This window comes from Clinocottus analis, unplaced genomic scaffold, assembly GCF_023055335.1.
Source record: "Clinocottus analis isolate CAN_PGR_092001 unplaced genomic scaffold, fCliAna1.0.p SCAF_18, whole genome shotgun sequence".
Lineage (NCBI taxonomy): Eukaryota > Metazoa > Chordata > Actinopteri > Perciformes > Cottidae > Clinocottus > Clinocottus analis.
Genome location: NW_027175909.1, coordinates 10,767,677 through 10,783,877, shown reverse-complemented (window position 1 = coordinate 10,783,877; position 16,201 = coordinate 10,767,677). Strand labels below are relative to the sequence as shown.

General features: G+C 43.4%; 2 protein-coding genes across 2 annotated transcripts; one reads left to right on the top strand and one right to left on the bottom strand.

Moving 5' to 3' along the window:
• The first annotated feature begins 43 nt into the window (after positions 1–43).
• ccdc191 (coiled-coil domain containing 191) lies at positions 44–10,391 on the top strand. The gene is made up of 17 exons (XM_068581948.1): positions 44–557; positions 1,191–1,229; positions 1,455–1,590; positions 1,707–1,859; positions 2,254–2,432; positions 2,580–2,803; positions 3,306–3,450; positions 3,559–3,749; positions 3,941–4,190; positions 4,729–5,150; positions 6,169–6,254; positions 6,617–6,699; positions 6,814–6,915; positions 6,993–7,136; positions 8,309–8,461; positions 8,750–8,904; positions 9,924–10,391. Exons 1-17 carry the CDS (start codon positions 483–485, stop codon positions 10,063–10,065), a joined length of 2,679 nt encoding a protein of 892 aa, XP_068438049.1. The 5' UTR covers positions 44–482; the 3' UTR covers positions 10,066–10,391.
• zdhhc23b (zinc finger DHHC-type palmitoyltransferase 23b) lies at positions 9,835–15,857 on the bottom strand. Its single transcript, XM_068581950.1, has 6 exons — positions 15,627–15,857; positions 14,151–14,302; positions 12,525–13,214; positions 11,953–12,120; positions 11,126–11,395; positions 9,835–10,729 (listed from the first exon to the last, which is right to left on the bottom strand). The coding sequence occupies exons 2-6, from the start codon at positions 14,282–14,284 to the stop codon at positions 10,687–10,689; spliced, it is 1,305 nt and encodes a 434-aa protein (XP_068438051.1). The 5' UTR covers positions 14,285–14,302; positions 15,627–15,857; the 3' UTR covers positions 9,835–10,686.
• Positions 15,858–16,201: the final 344 nt, after the last annotated feature.

The following is a 16,201-nucleotide window of genomic DNA, read 5'->3' as shown; positions in this document are numbered from 1 at the left end:
ATCACCAACTGCCGAGGCAGCACTCGACAAAAAGCGGTCTCCCCTTTTTATTCAAAACAGTTTGTATACTGTTTTGCTTTGTAAAATAGTTTGTATACGTTATGTTACTCGATTCATTGTATTTCTAATTTTACTTTGCATTACATTTAAGCACAAATTTGGCTCAGCTAGAGAAATGAATAACGTTGCCATGGTTACCAAGAACCACAAAGCAAGGGCAGTGGTTCACGTAGTCCTAAAATGCATCGTTGCGGCGACGTTAAGGCTGGAACAAATGGTTATTAGACTACATTAACCAGAATCCTGTGCGATTCAACTTTATGGCAGTTTTGTTTACAGGACTTTTTTTGAGCGAGGGTTCTGACGACTTCTGAACACTTTTTGTTGATAGGATGTGAAATAGTTGTCGTGTGTGTCTGTTGGCAGAAGAGGACAATATCGTGATATTATAGTAGCTGAGGTACAGTTCTATAAGGAAGCAGATGATGACATTCCCAGCTCACAATCCTCACCTGTTCAGGTGGCGGGGGTTCGGCAAGAAAACATCTGCGAACAAGGTACATTCAGTCTTTGAATTTGTGTTAAATTGAGAGGTGGGGCTTTTAATTATAATCGGAAAGAGGAAATGAAGCCTATTCTAGATAATAACTATACATTCGAGCTTACCTCGTTTTTTCTCTGTCATAAAATATTTTTTCCAATCTATTTCTATTGCCATTTTTTAGACCCAGGATTATCAAATCCCCTCAAGAGATCCAACATACTCGTAAAAAGGACTCTAGTATATTGGATTCATTAATGAAGGAAAAGCATATCAGTGTTATTACTATGAACGCATGGCTCATGTCGGGGGATGGTTTAGAATTTATAGGCCGGAGTTGATGGGCTTTCTCAGATGATGCCCGCAGCCTCATATGTCTGCTACCTGACACAGAGATTGCTGAATTGCTATACGAGTAAAGCACCGGGAAATATTTTTTTAAAGTAATCTGCTGATTTAAGGCAAAGGCTAAGCTTTGCGCGTTGTGCATTGGCTCGCCCATCATTATGCACACTGTGTCCACAGCTCAAGGTGTCAGTGAGCTTGTCTGGGCATTTTTAAACAGGCAAAGGTGACCATGAGACTCAGGGCCCTGTGGGTTCTCTTGCTAACAATATCAGCTCACAGCTTTCTTTTATTCTCCCAACAGATGAATGATAAAAATGGTGATATTGATCAGTGGAGAAAGGTGAGAACTTATTTGGAGCTGCTGTAAATATCAGTATTTTCATGATGTATTTTTTTTTATCATCGTAAACTGAATTTCTTTGGGTTTTGGACTTTATGGACTGGATAACTAAAGCAATTTGACGATGTCACCTTTGACTGATGGATATTATCCAAGTAACTGAATAATCCATAGATTAATTAATATTGAAAATAATCATTAGTTAGTCTATTTTCTTGTCCTTTGCGTGTGGAGGTGGCCTCCGAGTTTGCTGTATCTGAAGTCTTCTCCCACAAGAAGCCACGTTCAGGGACCGACAGCCGTGCTGTACCATTGCAAAGCTCTGACCAGTTAAGAGATCATGATGACGCTTACAGTGAAGGTAGGTCAGCCCATACAAAAATATAGTGTGTCTCTAGAGAGGTGTTACCTACATAATATAGTTGAGTCTGTGCATCAGCTGCAGGCCGACAATGATATTTGGGTGGTTGCTTGCAGCTCAGGCTCTTCTTGGTGATTGGCTGAACAGTAAATTGCGGCTGGAGCTGGAGGTGGAGGAGGAAGATGATCTGATGTGCTGCGATGAGAGGAGAAGCCCCGTTGTACTGGCTAGTGCTCAGCCTGCTGCCCTTAACTACAGCAACTTTGATGGTACTTAGCGTGGACAAAAGCGGTCACCAACTAACTTGAGCTTCCTTATTACATTAATCACGATCAGTTCAGATTTCCTAGTTATATGGTAATGGTATGGTTTACATTTGACAAATCAAAATGAATGAGACTAATGAATTAAAGCCTAAAGGTTGAATATTTCAAAGGTTAGTGTAGATACAATTTAAAGTAGTACAATGAAATATTTAGTCATTATTATGTATTATATTAATGGAATATTTCAAAGGTTATTGTAGATACAATTTAAAGGAATAGCACGATGTAATACTTATTATCGTATATTATGTTAATGGAATGCATTACTAGTGATTTTCATTTTAGAAACTCCGCAGTTGTGATATAATACTTCTTATTCACACTCACTTGTGCAAAGATCTGTACAACTGCCTGGCTGGGGAGGATGAGCAAAGTGCTGTTAACAAGTTCGTGCAAGACCTCATGGAGCAAGAGGTGTTAGACTCTGGAGTGATGGAGGAACTGGCGCTGGATGCTGGACAAAAGAGGATTAAGTTCAGAGATCCAATTGTCACCATGGAAGCACGACACCTGCAGGTATGTCACTAAAGTGATTCTTAATTTCATAAATATAAGGAGACGTGAGTGCTTTGGGTTAAAAAACTGTCACCGTGAAAGTTGAATCAGTCGGAATGACACCCAAGTTGTGTTCTCACTTCCATTAATTGCTACCGATTGCTGAAGGTGCGAGAGAACAGAGCCCGGCAGGAGGCTGCGAGGCAGAGGCAACAGGAAGAGAGGGCGGCTCAGCGAGACGCAAAAGAGGAGGCAAAGAGGAGGGAGCGAGAGGAGGAGACAAGAAAGAGGCAGCAGGCACGTAGACAGGAGGATATGGTGCAGCAGGAGATGGTGACACTACGACGCCAGATGGAGGAGAGGAGAGGCCTGGAACAGCTGGTTCGACAGAGGTAAGGTATTCACAGCAACCCCTGTGCCGAAGCACTTAGCTTATCGTCTATAAGCGGGGCTTCGAAGCTTTGTCAGGAGAGTTCTACCGTCTCAGACTGTGAAAACCCTTGGATCAAGAGACCTAAGCCAGCTCTCTGACACAACTAGTTTTGGGAAAGTTTCCCTGTGGAGAGAATATATATAAGCTCTTGGCCAGCACCATGAAACTGCTGTGTAATCTCTCACAAAGTGTGACCCAGCTTAAGTGTCCTCAGGTAACTTTCATCATAAACATCTATTGTTCAAAGCAATTAATGCCAGTCACGATGCCAACATGCCAGGTGCACAATTATGTAAAACTTGTATGATTGGTTTATACTTTGTGTTTTTACAAACAATAATATATATGTAACTAGTAAATTGGCCGCGTGGTCACCTTTTTCTTATCTGAACTTTTGTGGATGACTGGTAACCTGCATGGGCCCTGGCAGACAGTGGAGTATATGTATGGTTGTTCCACAGGGAAAAAGAGAGAGAGGAAGGGCAAAGGGCAGCCAGAAGCCTCCAGTCAGCTCCTGCGCCTCTCACAAACCAGTGGCTGCAGGATAGAGAGCAACTTTATAAAGAACAGAAGCTTCAAACCATGGTTCACATGGTCAATCTCAAGGTTGGTTGTACTGTGAGTGTTGCAGGTTGGTCCAGCAAATAAATCAATGAAAGTTTTTTCTAATTTCGTGGATCTGCATGTTTGCATGCATTTATGCGCATGCTTTAGCGTCTACAGAGGCATTTCTCTGGATGGTATTCGGTTGTGTTGGACCGAAGGCTACGTTTAGGGAAGGCCATGGCCCTCTGTGACTGGAAGCGGCAGCTGAAAGCTTGGCGTGCGTGGCGGGCAGTCGTGTGGGCAGAACATCAGCAGCGAGAGGTGGTGAGAACAGAAGAGGATCTACGAGCTGAAAACAGGCAAGAGCCTCAATGAAATTATGTTAAAGGTTCTGATCCTTGTATAAATCCTGCCTATAACCACAAATGACATAATGCTAAAAATTTGATCGATAATTATGACAGTATACCTAGAAGACAGTCGCTGATCCTTGTTACCTTGACTAAGCAATAATTTGTGGTGAAAAGAAAAAGACATTTGTTTCCTCCAGACAACGCCAGCTGGCTGTGGAGAGTGACCGAAGGCGGTTACTTCGGCGATGTCTGATTGAGTGGCAGCTATGGTGTCGGATAGAGAAGGAACAACGTGAGCTTTTGGCCCAGCAGCAGGAGACCCGTCGCAAGATGGCTGCATTAATTAACGCGGCATCAACAGGCAAACTCACGTCCACAGAAACCCCAACTTTTCAGGCAAATATGGACCCAGCTGAGGCATCTAACCTGCCTGAGGCCCCAGCGGAGGTGAGAGAGCCACTCACAAATCATCATCACAATGTAAAGGGATTCATTAAACCTCTTTGTTGATGCTTCCCACTGAAAAGGACCTTACATCACATTTTTACACACTAAGTGAAATCATGACTTAAACATCAGCTCTATCCTTGGCAGGTGATCATTATAAAATACGTTCCAAATCTCCTGCTTGCATGGCCTGAACCTTTCTTAAAACCTAGTCTGAAATATTTAAAATTTTAGTTAGCGAGAGCAGTAAAGGAGGGGGTGGTGTGAATAGGAGATGTGAAGGCATAGAGCAGATGGAAAGAATGCAAGAGGTTTAGGATAGTGGCACAGAGCTCGAGGGACTGAAGAAACAGAACAAGAGATGAAGTTTGAGTTCATGGTGGATGGGTCAATAAAGAGGCCAACCTCAATATCAAGCCTTCGCTGATTATATATCAGGAGATAAAATTGCACTGGGCCGCTGTATCTATGTTATACCCCTTCAGTTTTACGGTGTATTTCTTTCAAATACAATATCATTTTTATGCCTTCTCTGTAGGAGGATCACCACAGGTCAAGCACTTTAGCCCCCAACGCCTGTGCAGTACCTCATAATAAGAGCCCCGCGGGCGCTGTGGCCCAGCCCACTCAGCCATGGCAAGTGACCAGACGCCATGCAGCACCGACTGCTGCTGAGCTCCATAGCGCACAGCAGAGAGCCGAGGGCGGCGCCGTTACCCGTTCCAAAAAAGCAGTGTCGCCGGGCAGCAGGTTTGAGAACAGACACAGCGTCCAGCAGCAGATCATCACACAGCAGAGGAAGCTGTTGAAGGACCAGCAAGAGCAGATTGCACAGCTGAAGGAGGAGCAGAGCGTGATGGGTTTGGAGCTGGAAATGGAGAAAACCTCACAGCTCACCCAGTTATCAATGCTAAGAGCATCAAGACCAAAGAGCCACAACGGTGAACTCACAGAGCAGAGGTAGGCTCACTGCAAAATGTTGAGGTGGCACAAAAGCTCTAGATGTGGGTGCATTATATTCACCTATATATATACGCTGTAACTGATGGCTTTGTATATGGTTAATAAACTGTTTACCACTGCTTTAACAGCAACTGTAAGCTACTAGCAAGAATAATAGTTGGGTTGCCAGCGAGGGGAAAGTTTTGAAGAGTGATTATTTTCAGGTGATTATACACTAAAGACAGAAATTATTATTATATTCCATTTCTGCCAATAAATCCCCCTAAATGCTATACATTTGGCTCCTAATTCTACACCCCTGAATGTGAATAAATACTTAGTTAATGGATGTCCATATGTCCTGTGGCATTTTCCCAGAAGGTCCGATCTCATACTGTAGAAGAATAGCTTGTTTACAACCTGGCAATGGTGTCCTCAGTAGCGGACAGTAGTACTTTTTGTTACTAAAAGCCATTAGTTACAACTTATAAGCCTTTTATTAAAGGTGACTTATAGAAACTGGTGCAAATTTCAGCATTAATTATTTTGTTAAGGTCAGTGAGCGATCACCATTCAGTGAATATTAGTCAAACCTAGAAATATTGCACTAAAGTAAACCATTTAGAAATTGTTCCAGTGGTCCATTTGCATCTTGACCGCTTAAATCCTTTATTAGTGGCTCAAATTTAAAGATTGTATAATTTATACAAAAATTAATACCCTTTTGACCTAATATCTCAAATGTCTAGAAAAGTGAAGACACTAATTGTTTTCAGGAGCTTCAGCGTGGTGAATTGGGGTAGAAGTTATTATCCTTTAATAGCTTTTCTTCTCACATACAAGTCTCATAGGAGTAGATTCAAAGAAACAGCTGCAAAGGAATTTTAATGCTGAGAGAGAACAGAGGAGCGAGGGTTGTTTCAAAGTCAACAGTTGTGAAAAAGTTAATATTTTGTACATTCATAAGAAGTGAATGTGCCCACAGAGATTTGAGCCTTTGTAACGGTACTTCTGGCTGTGATTGTTACTGTTCCAGGGCATTAAAGGTTGAGCATGACAATCTCTGTGCACCACCAAAGAAAGCTGCCGCACGGCAGACATTCTCCCATCCAATCATCACGGGTCAGTCTGCAAGGTCCTTCACTCAGAGAGTTTAAATGCTAAAGAGGACATAGACAAACTCACACATACAAACATGCAGACATACATAGCAATTACATATTTTCCTTTACATATTTTCCTCCTCCTTTTTGTTCAAGAACATTGTGTGACCCTGAATCACGCCCAAGAAGACATAGCATTGCTGATAAAAAAAACTGTTGGTCTATAGTCCCACAACAACAACACTCATATTGTCCTCCCAGTTACGTGTTCAGAATACGAAGAACAGATCGCACGTAATCCTCCACATATCCACTCTTAATACTCGTCGTACTACAGAGGAATACCTTGAGCTCAACTCCCCCGTCTTTGTATCTTTGAAGCTATGGAGGCCCGTGCACGTCAGCGCGCAGAACGAAGGATAGAAATCCAGGAACTCAGGAGGAGGAAGGACGATGAAAAACTGGTGAGAGATTGACGAGTTGTTTTCTGGACCCCTGAACTGTTTTTTGGAGGATGAGAAAAGCCAGTTTTAATGTCTGAAACAATATTAAAAACACACATTTAAATACATTTTCAGGCTGAGATGAAAGCTGCTGAGGAGCAGAGACAGAGGGAGGAGGAGGAGGAGAAACACAAAGCAGTGGAAAAGAAAAGGGAGGAGAAAAGGCAGGAAAGAGAGGTGAGATTCAAACTTCACATGTTCCTTCTTTCACAGAAGGAACTGTCACATGTCACATGTTCCTTCTGTCTGTGCAGAGGGAAGAGGAGAAACAGAGGCAGGTGAAAAGGCAACAGGAGCTCCTGAAGCTTGCCCGTCAACATTACCGCAGAAACTTGCTGCTGCGGCGAGGACTGGCGCCATGGAAGCGTCTCATTCAGATCAGACAAGCCAACATACAGGTGAATCACCTGTCTTGTCCTTTCAGCTATTAGCGATAGCAACACGCAGTGTATTGTCAGTCCTCCAACTCAACAATTTGCGAAGGAACTCTTGATTCTGGCCTTGACTTTTAACAGGAAGCTGTGCAAGCAGAGCTTTAGACTTCCCATGATCACACATCCTACAAATCAATTACAATAAGCCAGAGGACATTCTGACCCACAAGGGTAAACTGGGTACACACCTGGATTTGAATTAAGTAAAAAAAAAAAAAAAAACTACCTGGTTATGGACCAGCGTGCATACAGTACTGTGTGTCAGCTATCAGTTTTTTTGTTGAAAGGAAATGTGTGTTTTGATGCTTTTTACAATTCTAATCTCTACTTGTGGCTTGATGTATTTCATGACTCACAGACCATTTGTGGACATAATGCTTCCCAATTGTCTCGCACTAAAAAGCTTTTCTTATTTTTTTCCCCATATGACAAAGACTGTATGGACTAATCTGTTTTCAATTTGAGCGATTCAAAGAGGATTATTCATACTTTCTTATTTCCTGTCAGTCGCCTTAACTAAAGCTCAGAGATTTTCTTTAACCAGTGGTATAAATATCTCTAGCGCTTCGTCTATTTTTTTCTTGGTTGATTTATGTTTTTTTTTTTTAATTCTACATTTATCATTCCTTTTGCTCGGATTATTTATTGTTCCATTTTATCAATACCTGTGAATTGCTAGTATATTTTGCCTGATTGCAAATTGCTAAATTGCTACAAAGAAGTCTCTATTAGTATTATAACTGTACAAAGGTACCACCAAGCAACCACATGCTGTGTAAGCAACACACTTTGACACATTAAATACAAAATATGAGACCTAGTTTCGTTAAAAAATACTCACTGGGCAGCTAAAATGAAGACCCGAGGCCAAAGGCAAAGCTCCACACTAACCCACCACCCAATTACACACTTGTACTCTTCTGTACCTGTACTCATCCAAGCTAAAGCATGAAACAACTTTGTAGCTGCATTCTCTTGACAATACTTCATCTTCAAAATGTTCCTCACTGAAAGCGTGTGTGCATACATGTTTCACAGCTAGATAAAAAAACCTCTTTGTTAAACCTGGCACGTATGACCGAGCATGGATGCACTCATCAGCGTGCATCAACACTTTTCTTTCCAATCCCTGCCAGCTGGCCGAGCGTCATCAAAATCTCTTCCTCCTGAGGCGGTGCACACGAGGCTGGCAGCAATCAGCAAGAGAGTCCCTCTCTGAGAAGGAAGCTTCTGTTGACCAACTGCACCAGCATTTTTTGCTTCGGAGGAGCTTAAGCTGCTGGAAAAGAGTGTGTATACCCCTGCACACACTGTTAAATTGTCAATCAGGATTGCAGTTTGCCCATCTTCTGCCAGTGACTTGCACTTTTCCTAATCTTCTTTTGTACCTACACTCAATCATGTTTTCAGTCTGCCAAGTCTTTAATAAAAAAGAAAAGACAATTTTCTTTTTTTTGCGTTGAAGCTAGTGCTGTCCTCATCACTCAACCTAACTTGAAGTTGTTCCATGTTGGATTTGTACTGCTATAAATGCAGTAAAAATCCACCCATCTTTGAGGATGTATTGTATGTTTCAGTTTAAAGACTGGCGGATGATTCAAGAGGAGAGAGCCCAGCGTTTCTATCGCACTCGCACTTTGAAGAGGTTTCTGCTGGCACTGCTGGACCATGTGACCCAGGAGAGGCTGGTGGAGTGGGACCGTCAGGAGCTGGCTCAGGAGCACAATAACAGGTCTGCTGCTCATGACTATTCCATACGTTCACTGTGTGGATGCAGTGTCAAATTCAATTTAACTAGCTTGCTGAATTTTAAGTCAAAATTTAATATCAGCACAGTTTGGTTACAGTAGAGCCTTGAATTTTTGGGATTTTTAACTGTATAGATATTTTAAGGCTTATTCTATTAAGGAAGACTTTCAGGATTGACTTGCAATAAAGATGATTAATTAATAAACAGTTACTGCATAATATGTTAGAGGTCTTGGAGCATATGCAGTTGTTAAACATTTACCAATATCTTTTCCACTGCAACTGCTTTTGCATTAGATTAAATCTACACCATCATCTCTTTAAGCGATGTGCCTCAAATCTGTTCATTGTAAATGTCTTCTCATATCACATTTAATGTCAGTTGTGGTGTTTTGATACTTAAGTGGAAACTTAAATATGGATAAACTAGCTGGCGTGGCATAGTGTTTATGGCCCAACTGGTCACGAGCCCTGGGTAACACAAATAAAAAAAGAAGCATTTTCCACAATAATACTCTTTTTCCATCCAATAGTTGGAGGGACATGAACCTTGAGCAAAGATGGCTTGTAGATGTTAAGACCATTCACTGAGTGGAAACTTTAATTTGCATTTAAATACTTTTGCAGGATTACTTCCTCCAAAGTATGCATTTAAATCAGCAAAAAGAAAGTGGTCTGAATTATGCTTCGTAACAGCATTTTTATTCAGTCCAGTTTTCCGTTGTGGCCCAAATTTAATGGTTTCTGTGGCACTGCTCTAACTCAATGATTTCGCCGCTATTGACACAGAATGCGAGTGTTTTTAAACCTCCGCTTCTCAGGTGAGGTCAGCTAAATGACCACCTGCAGGTGAATTCCCACCGGCTGCCATTGTCAATAAGCCCCGAGGGACATTATGTGAAAAGTCCTTAGGTTGTGTCCTCCCATTAGGTTCCTATAATGCCGTTTCTTGTTGCTCACTTGCTTTGTTCCCTTCTGTCCTTCCACCTGCCTGCACCTCAGACGGGTGCTGCGGCGATGTTTGCTGGCCTGGAGGCAGCTTCCCGATCTGCTGCGCAAGGAAAGAGTGAGGGAGGAGCGGCGGGAGAAGCTGGGACGGAGAGTGACTGAAGTTCTGCCTGATTTTGGCTCCTACCCGCTGTAAAGCCTCTGGGAGAAGCCCACACTGTCGGAGAAAAACTTGCACGCAAACATCTCAACAACTCTGGAGGACACGCATACGAACACAAAATGAATGCACATGCACATCTCACATTCATTTAATAAAAATAAATAATTCCATACAAACACAACTGGAACAGTACAACTTTTAGCGATTAATGTCTTTGGGGAAATCCCTCTAATAAAAGCAGCGATAGTGGAAAGCACTGGAAAGCTAACTTCTCAAGGTGACATATTGGTTCATTTGCTTTTAATTAATTCAGTGATCCGTTTGAACCAGCTAAGAGAATAAACTTAACTACTAATATATTCATGACTGTCCGATCATTCATTATGTTAAATGCAATGACAAACCGTGGAAATTTAATTGCCCAATTATGTGGCTTGTGCTGAGACATTTCATTCATTGGTGATAAATAATCCATGACACTCACAAGGTCAAGTTAGGTACGCTCATCTGTGAACACTGCAGGTAAGAGTTTGTGGAGGACAAAGTGAAAGTGTGAGACAATCTTTGAAAAGATGTTTTGTGCGTCATTGAGGCGTCATGTTGCTGCTGACGGCGTGCTCAGAGAAATCGTCCCTACGAGGACCAGAGCAACTATTAATTCTCACATTTTTCTTGTTCGCCGTCTCCCAGCAAGGCACTAGAATGTAGAGGAGACATAAAGACAATGTTCAAGTCCAGAGAAGACAATCAGCGTGAAAGATACGGTGATATTTGTTTGGCAGAGAGACTAGTGACTAGTGGAAAGAGATTAAAGATCAATGCCAGCCAGTGTGCACAGCTGCATGAAGGAGATGCCAGTTGTGGGTTACATTAATGCCAGTGAATCTATCCTGTTATACTTTATTACTATTATGTGTGTCCAAGTCAGAGCAACTTAATAACTGTAACCACGTGATAAAAGCAATTTGCTGCAAGCAGAAGAGGAACTTGGAGGGAAAAGAGCCATACTGCCATCCAGTGGACCTGAACAAGAACAGCAACCATAAACTCCAAACTTGTGTTTTCAAATCAGCGTTGGCAAACAGTCTCTTACACCAGGTCTGCTGGGACGGGAGAGGGTGGATTCAGTTTTTCCCCCATGGTCATGAACTCTGCCCAGTTGCCACGAAAACCTCGAGAGTAGACGCCCGTGTCCACGACGAGTCCCCAGTAGGCGCTGCGAGCGGTTTTGTCTCTCAGGGCCATGCGGGCCTCGCGCTCGGTTACGTTGTAGCTGACGTTGATGACCTGCACCATCAGCAGGTGGAGCAGCCCACAGGTCACAATGCTGCTGTACCACGCACAGGTGAAGCACAGCGCAGTGCTGAAACACATGAGACAACGGCGTCAATGGAACATACTCTTGTCCGTACTCTAATAGTTTAGTGATTATTAAGTTCTCGTTACTTGTTTGTTGACAACAGAAATACATTCTTCTTCTTCCCCTTTTCTTGAGCTGGTCTGTTTGGTATTTTGGTATCCTGGGGTATTTTGTCATGTGACTTGTTGCCAACAGTGGAGACGTGAGTGAGAGTCGAAGAGATGAGTGCCGGTGGTGTCAGAGTTTGTTGTGTTGAAGTACAGAAAGACTAGCTTAGTGTCATCTAAAAGACGTTTAAAGTCGTGGCTGAAAGATTAGCTGTTTTTATCAATTTGGACGCAATGGAATATTTTAGAATGAGACTTATCCAAGAAAGACCCACAATAACGGATCGGATAAGGTGAAAAGTAAAGTTTTATTTCTCTGTAGTCCTTTTTCTAATGTTGACAAACCTATATCATCAGGATAAGGGGGCTTCAGATCCGGGAAAATAGTAACTTTAAGGGACTATATAATGTGAAAGTTATCCCGCCCAAAGAGTACAAATGGTCTCTCAGTACCTGTACTGGTTGTAGACCCCCGGGCAGTAGAGAAGGGCGGTGAAGAAGTGCTGATTGGGACAAACACTCTGCAGCACCAGGATGATCCCGTACAGCGACGTCAACAGGAAGAGGACGAGCGTAAGCAAGAAGCTGCGGTGATTGGTCTGCCCCACGCAGCTGTTAATCCTACCCGGGCACCAACGGAGGGGACGCACACAGAACATCGTACTGATTACACTACACACATGCAGGACCACACATGCAAGTGTACGAGCGGATGATAGCAATGAGCTGTTCACTTCTGAACAAGCAATTCTGGCTCGACACAACATACAAATATGTTTGTTTTTTAAAAAAGACACCGCCGGTGTGAACAGGACAAACACTCATTCAGTCTGAGCTGATTACCTAACCTGGAAAGAAAGACTGAAGGGCATTGTTTTAACAATTGAAAGATTTTTTTTTTGTTGATTTATTGAATAGTTTGTGTAGAAAAGAGGAGAGATGATAAGACAGTGTTTGAGATGTGAGACAAAGTGGAAGGAACAGTGAAGACAGGTCGAGTGAGAGGCATTGTTAATGGCACCCACCAGACACAGTGGTGGTCGAGACGCAGCACGCAGACACCACAGATCCGACAATGTCCCGCCCTCGGGGGCCGCACCACCCTGCACACCGGACACCGGTCCCGTCGGCCGCTTTCCTTGTGCTCCGCCCCCGCATGCTCCGACGATCCCGCCCGGTTGGATACGGTCATGGTCACGTCCTGCCTCCCCCCGTTGACGGCAGGGTCTCGGTCTGGCAGAGGGCTGTAATACGTCACCGTGCTGTGGACGGTCTCTTGGTTTGGCCGCACAATGCCGGGTTCTCGCTTGGTGTGGAACAGGGCGACCAAGGTGAGTATGACCCCGACGGTTACCGCGGCCAGCTGGGCCAGACCAATCTCCCCATTGGGAAGCACCTCAGAGATGAACAAGTAGTACATGTACGCCAGGGAGAAGAGGGCCAAGCTGAGGAAGAAGAGCGTCTGTCCCTTCTTGCGGTGGGTGAAGTAGTAGTACCACAGCACCAGGCCGGGCAGAGCTGTCAGAACCACCATGCCGACCAGGAAGTGGAGAGCTGCGACGTGCAGAAGGACCGGCAGGAGAATCAGAGGAGGGATGATGGACAGGTCCACTTTTCGGGCTCCACCCCACAGCCAGGGCACACGGATCCGGTCTGTGACAACTGCAGCCACATGCGACAGGGATTCAGGTTTCTGAGGCTCCCTCTTTAGAAACCTGAAAGAGTAACAAGTGAAATAGTTGTTCTTCTGGAAGCAATATATTTGAAAGGTAAGATTAATGTCAGACCAGAAGTGTTCTATGTTAACTTTGGTTTTCCACCTCCAATGAAAAGCAGAGCACAGCCTCTTCTCTAAACTTTGTCCTCTCAAGAAAGAGTCTGTCAGACGATCTGTAGGGAATATTACCACACTAGCAGAGCAATAACATAATCCACAGCAGACGGGTGGATTTTCTTTTTTAAGCACCATGACTTCATTCTCAACTACTCAGAGAACACAGATATGTGACCTATGATTTGAATGTGCAAAAAGTTTGTAAAAAAATCTGCAGAAGTATTTCTGAAACACAAGCTATTAAAGTCTAGCGGCTTCTAAAGTAATTATATAACAGAATAATAATAAAGAGAATAATATTAAAACAGGCAATAAGGGACCTGGATAATGGGGTGCCAGTTTTTTTGTTGTGAATAGTGGGTTGTGTTTGCCATAACGATTCTGAAAAGTTCTGGAGAAACCAAAGTAAAATCCTGTAACTAATAAGAGTAACATTAGGGTGAGGGGGTAATTTGATACAAATATTATTTTAGCCAATTTGGTTCTTATGTGTGTTGGTACTGTACCATCCAAAGTAGGTAGGGTTCAGCCAACAACAAATTGATTGATTGATTTGTATTCATGTTATAATATTAGACAGCATAGTGTTTGCTGTTATCAATAACAGAGGGAGAAATGAAATGTAAGTTTATGCCTTTTGCTTTGGCATGGCCCCTTGTTATTTTTGCAGACAATGCAAAGGCAGAGTAATTTTCAAGTAGGGGTCAACGGTCAAGTTTGAGCTCAATAAAAAGTGTTTTTAAACAATTGCCATCATTTCAATATTTTGCCCACAATCACATAAGCTGAAAGTGATTATTCTCAGCCCTTAGCTCACCTGTCACAGGCGTCATCCAGGTCCTCACAGTCACAGCAGCAGGCTCCCACATGGCTGCGCTCCCCGACTCTGTTCACATACTCGCAGCAGCACAAGATCTCCTCCTCCAGCACCTTGTTGGCTCGCTTCTTCATGATGGGCAGCCTTACAGCCTATTAGATTAAAATACAACGGTGTGTAAGAACCATTATGCACATTTATGTTATAGACAAAGCAAGATTCAGAAAAGTGGCAGATAAGAAACGGGAAGAGCAAGACAATAACTGTAAATACGGTAGAAGCCCACTTTGCTGAAATGCCCTCTGCACACAGCAGCTTAACAGTCATTTGTATGCGTTTTAGTTGTTGGAGTTGTTCCAAACAGATTTCCACCACGCAACACTGCAAAGCAGACACTGCTCATTTGACCCTAGCCAGTCCACCTTATGCCCCCACATCTGTCCCACATCTGTCGGGCTTTAATGATTTACAGGAACCGAGCGGTGTCACCACCGCAGCAGCCTGCTGGTTTATTTAGACGTTGCAGATGGATTTGAGCTGAGGTGAGTCAGGGGAAGCATTTATAACAATCACAAGGTCTTCAGTGTCCTCTCCATCACAGAGAGCAACATGTGATTAATCCTTCAGCTCAGTTAAACCTCTCTCTGGGGGGATCTCGCTCTGTTGCCACTGATTAGCGATAAATCAAAGCGTGACATGACATTTTATTATTATTTATCATCCACTGATCAGAGAAACATGATAAAAACAACACTAGGTTAAGTAAGACTCCTTCCAAACAGCCTTGAGGCAAAGTCTATGAGGGTCTGAAGAGAAGACCCACGTGTGTGTGTGTGTGTGTGTGTGTGTGTGTGTGTGTGTGTGTGTGTGTGTGTGTGTGTGTACGCGCGTGTGGGTGTGAGTGGATGTGTGGTTGCACCAACCTGACCACAGCAAAATCATAATAATACTGCTACAAGGATTTACAGCATGACTGTGACGCTCAGCAGGTTCATGTCCGGCTGTAACACTGAGGATTCTCTGCACAGCCCTTTTGCAATTGCTGCAGACGATATTAATGTGGTACTAATGCTCATCAAATAGGGGGAAAAAGTGAATTTACCAAAATATTTTAATCAGATTTGTTGTTGAATTTAAGAAATATAACTCTAGTATATCCCTTCCATCAACATGACATACTGCTCTTGTTACAGCCTCTGCAACATGTGTCTGGATTAAAAGTGACACTTCCTGGACTTTAACCTGGTCCTGAGTTTATGTTTAATACATTCAGAAACAGTGAGGTTCAAAACATCATGAAGGCATGCAGCTGAATGGCGGATGCATCGTTAGTCATTTTATGTGCAGATTACGGTTCACTCATGGACCTCACGCTGGTTTCCTGTCCAACCTCTTGGTTCATCACAGCTGACCCACAACCCGATCAATCGCGGCTTAAACGTGGAAGCCCGCAGACACACAACAAACGGAACATACCTGATCGCGGAGCTGCTACATGCCGAAGCTTTCCGGTAACGTTGAATCTCTCGCACCTCGCCGACGCGTCCCAGCGGAAGTCTCGGCTGCTGGTGTATCCGGTGTTTTTAGGAAGTCTCCAGCACAACAGTCTGATAAAAACCGGTCTGGGTTCACGTGTCCGGGGTCGACGGGGACCTCGTCCGGGTTCGGGATCGCTGTTGTTGAAGGAGACGTCCTGCAGCTCTGCCCCCAAACTGTGTCCCTCCTGACGTCACAGAGGCCACCCCGGTTCCCGCCCATGACTCGGTTACATCCCACTTCCTCCAGACGCTGGTTGGAGATCAGTTTGACTGGCTGCTGCTTTACAGTCGAGCACTTCAGAGTCCGAGTGGCTCGATGTTAAGTTAATTCGGACTATAGGTGGGTCCTATTATTTTCTTACCCAAAAAAAGTGTACATTAAGATTAGCCTCTATATGTTTTTGAAACTTAACAAATTGAAGTCAGGCTGCAGTATATTCTTACTGCACTGTAAGTTTTGCAACTGAATTATAGACTCAAATCGCTCAATTAAACCAAGATTTATGCAGCAAA

What these genes read in the sequence shown, in the direction of transcription:
- ccdc191 (XM_068581948.1), top strand. Translation starts at nt 483, where the DNA reads ATGATGACATTCCCAGCTCACAATCCTCACCTGTTCAGGTGGCGGGGG. An exon ending in TGGAAGCACGACACCTGCAG is followed by an intron (nt 2,433 to 2,579) that starts GTATGTCACTAA and finishes CGATTGCTGAAG; the next exon opens with GTGCGAGAGAACAGAGCCCG. An exon ending in AGAAAAGGCAGGAAAGAGAG is followed by an intron (nt 6,916 to 6,992) that starts GTGAGATTCAAA and finishes CTGTCTGTGCAG; the next exon opens with AGGGAAGAGGAGAAACAGAG.
- zdhhc23b (XM_068581950.1), bottom strand. Translation starts at nt 14,284, where the DNA reads ATGAAGAAGCGAGCCAACAAGGTGCTGGAGGAGGAGATCTTGTGCTGC. An exon ending in CTGGATGACGCCTGTGACAG is followed by an intron (nt 13,215 to 14,150) that starts GTGAGCTAAGGG and finishes TTACTCTTTCAG; the next exon opens with GTTTCTAAAGAGGGAGCCTC. An exon ending in CCCGTCCCAGCAGACCTGGT is followed by an intron (nt 10,730 to 11,125) that starts GTAAGAGACTGT and finishes TCTACATTCTAG; the next exon opens with TGCCTTGCTGGGAGACGGCG.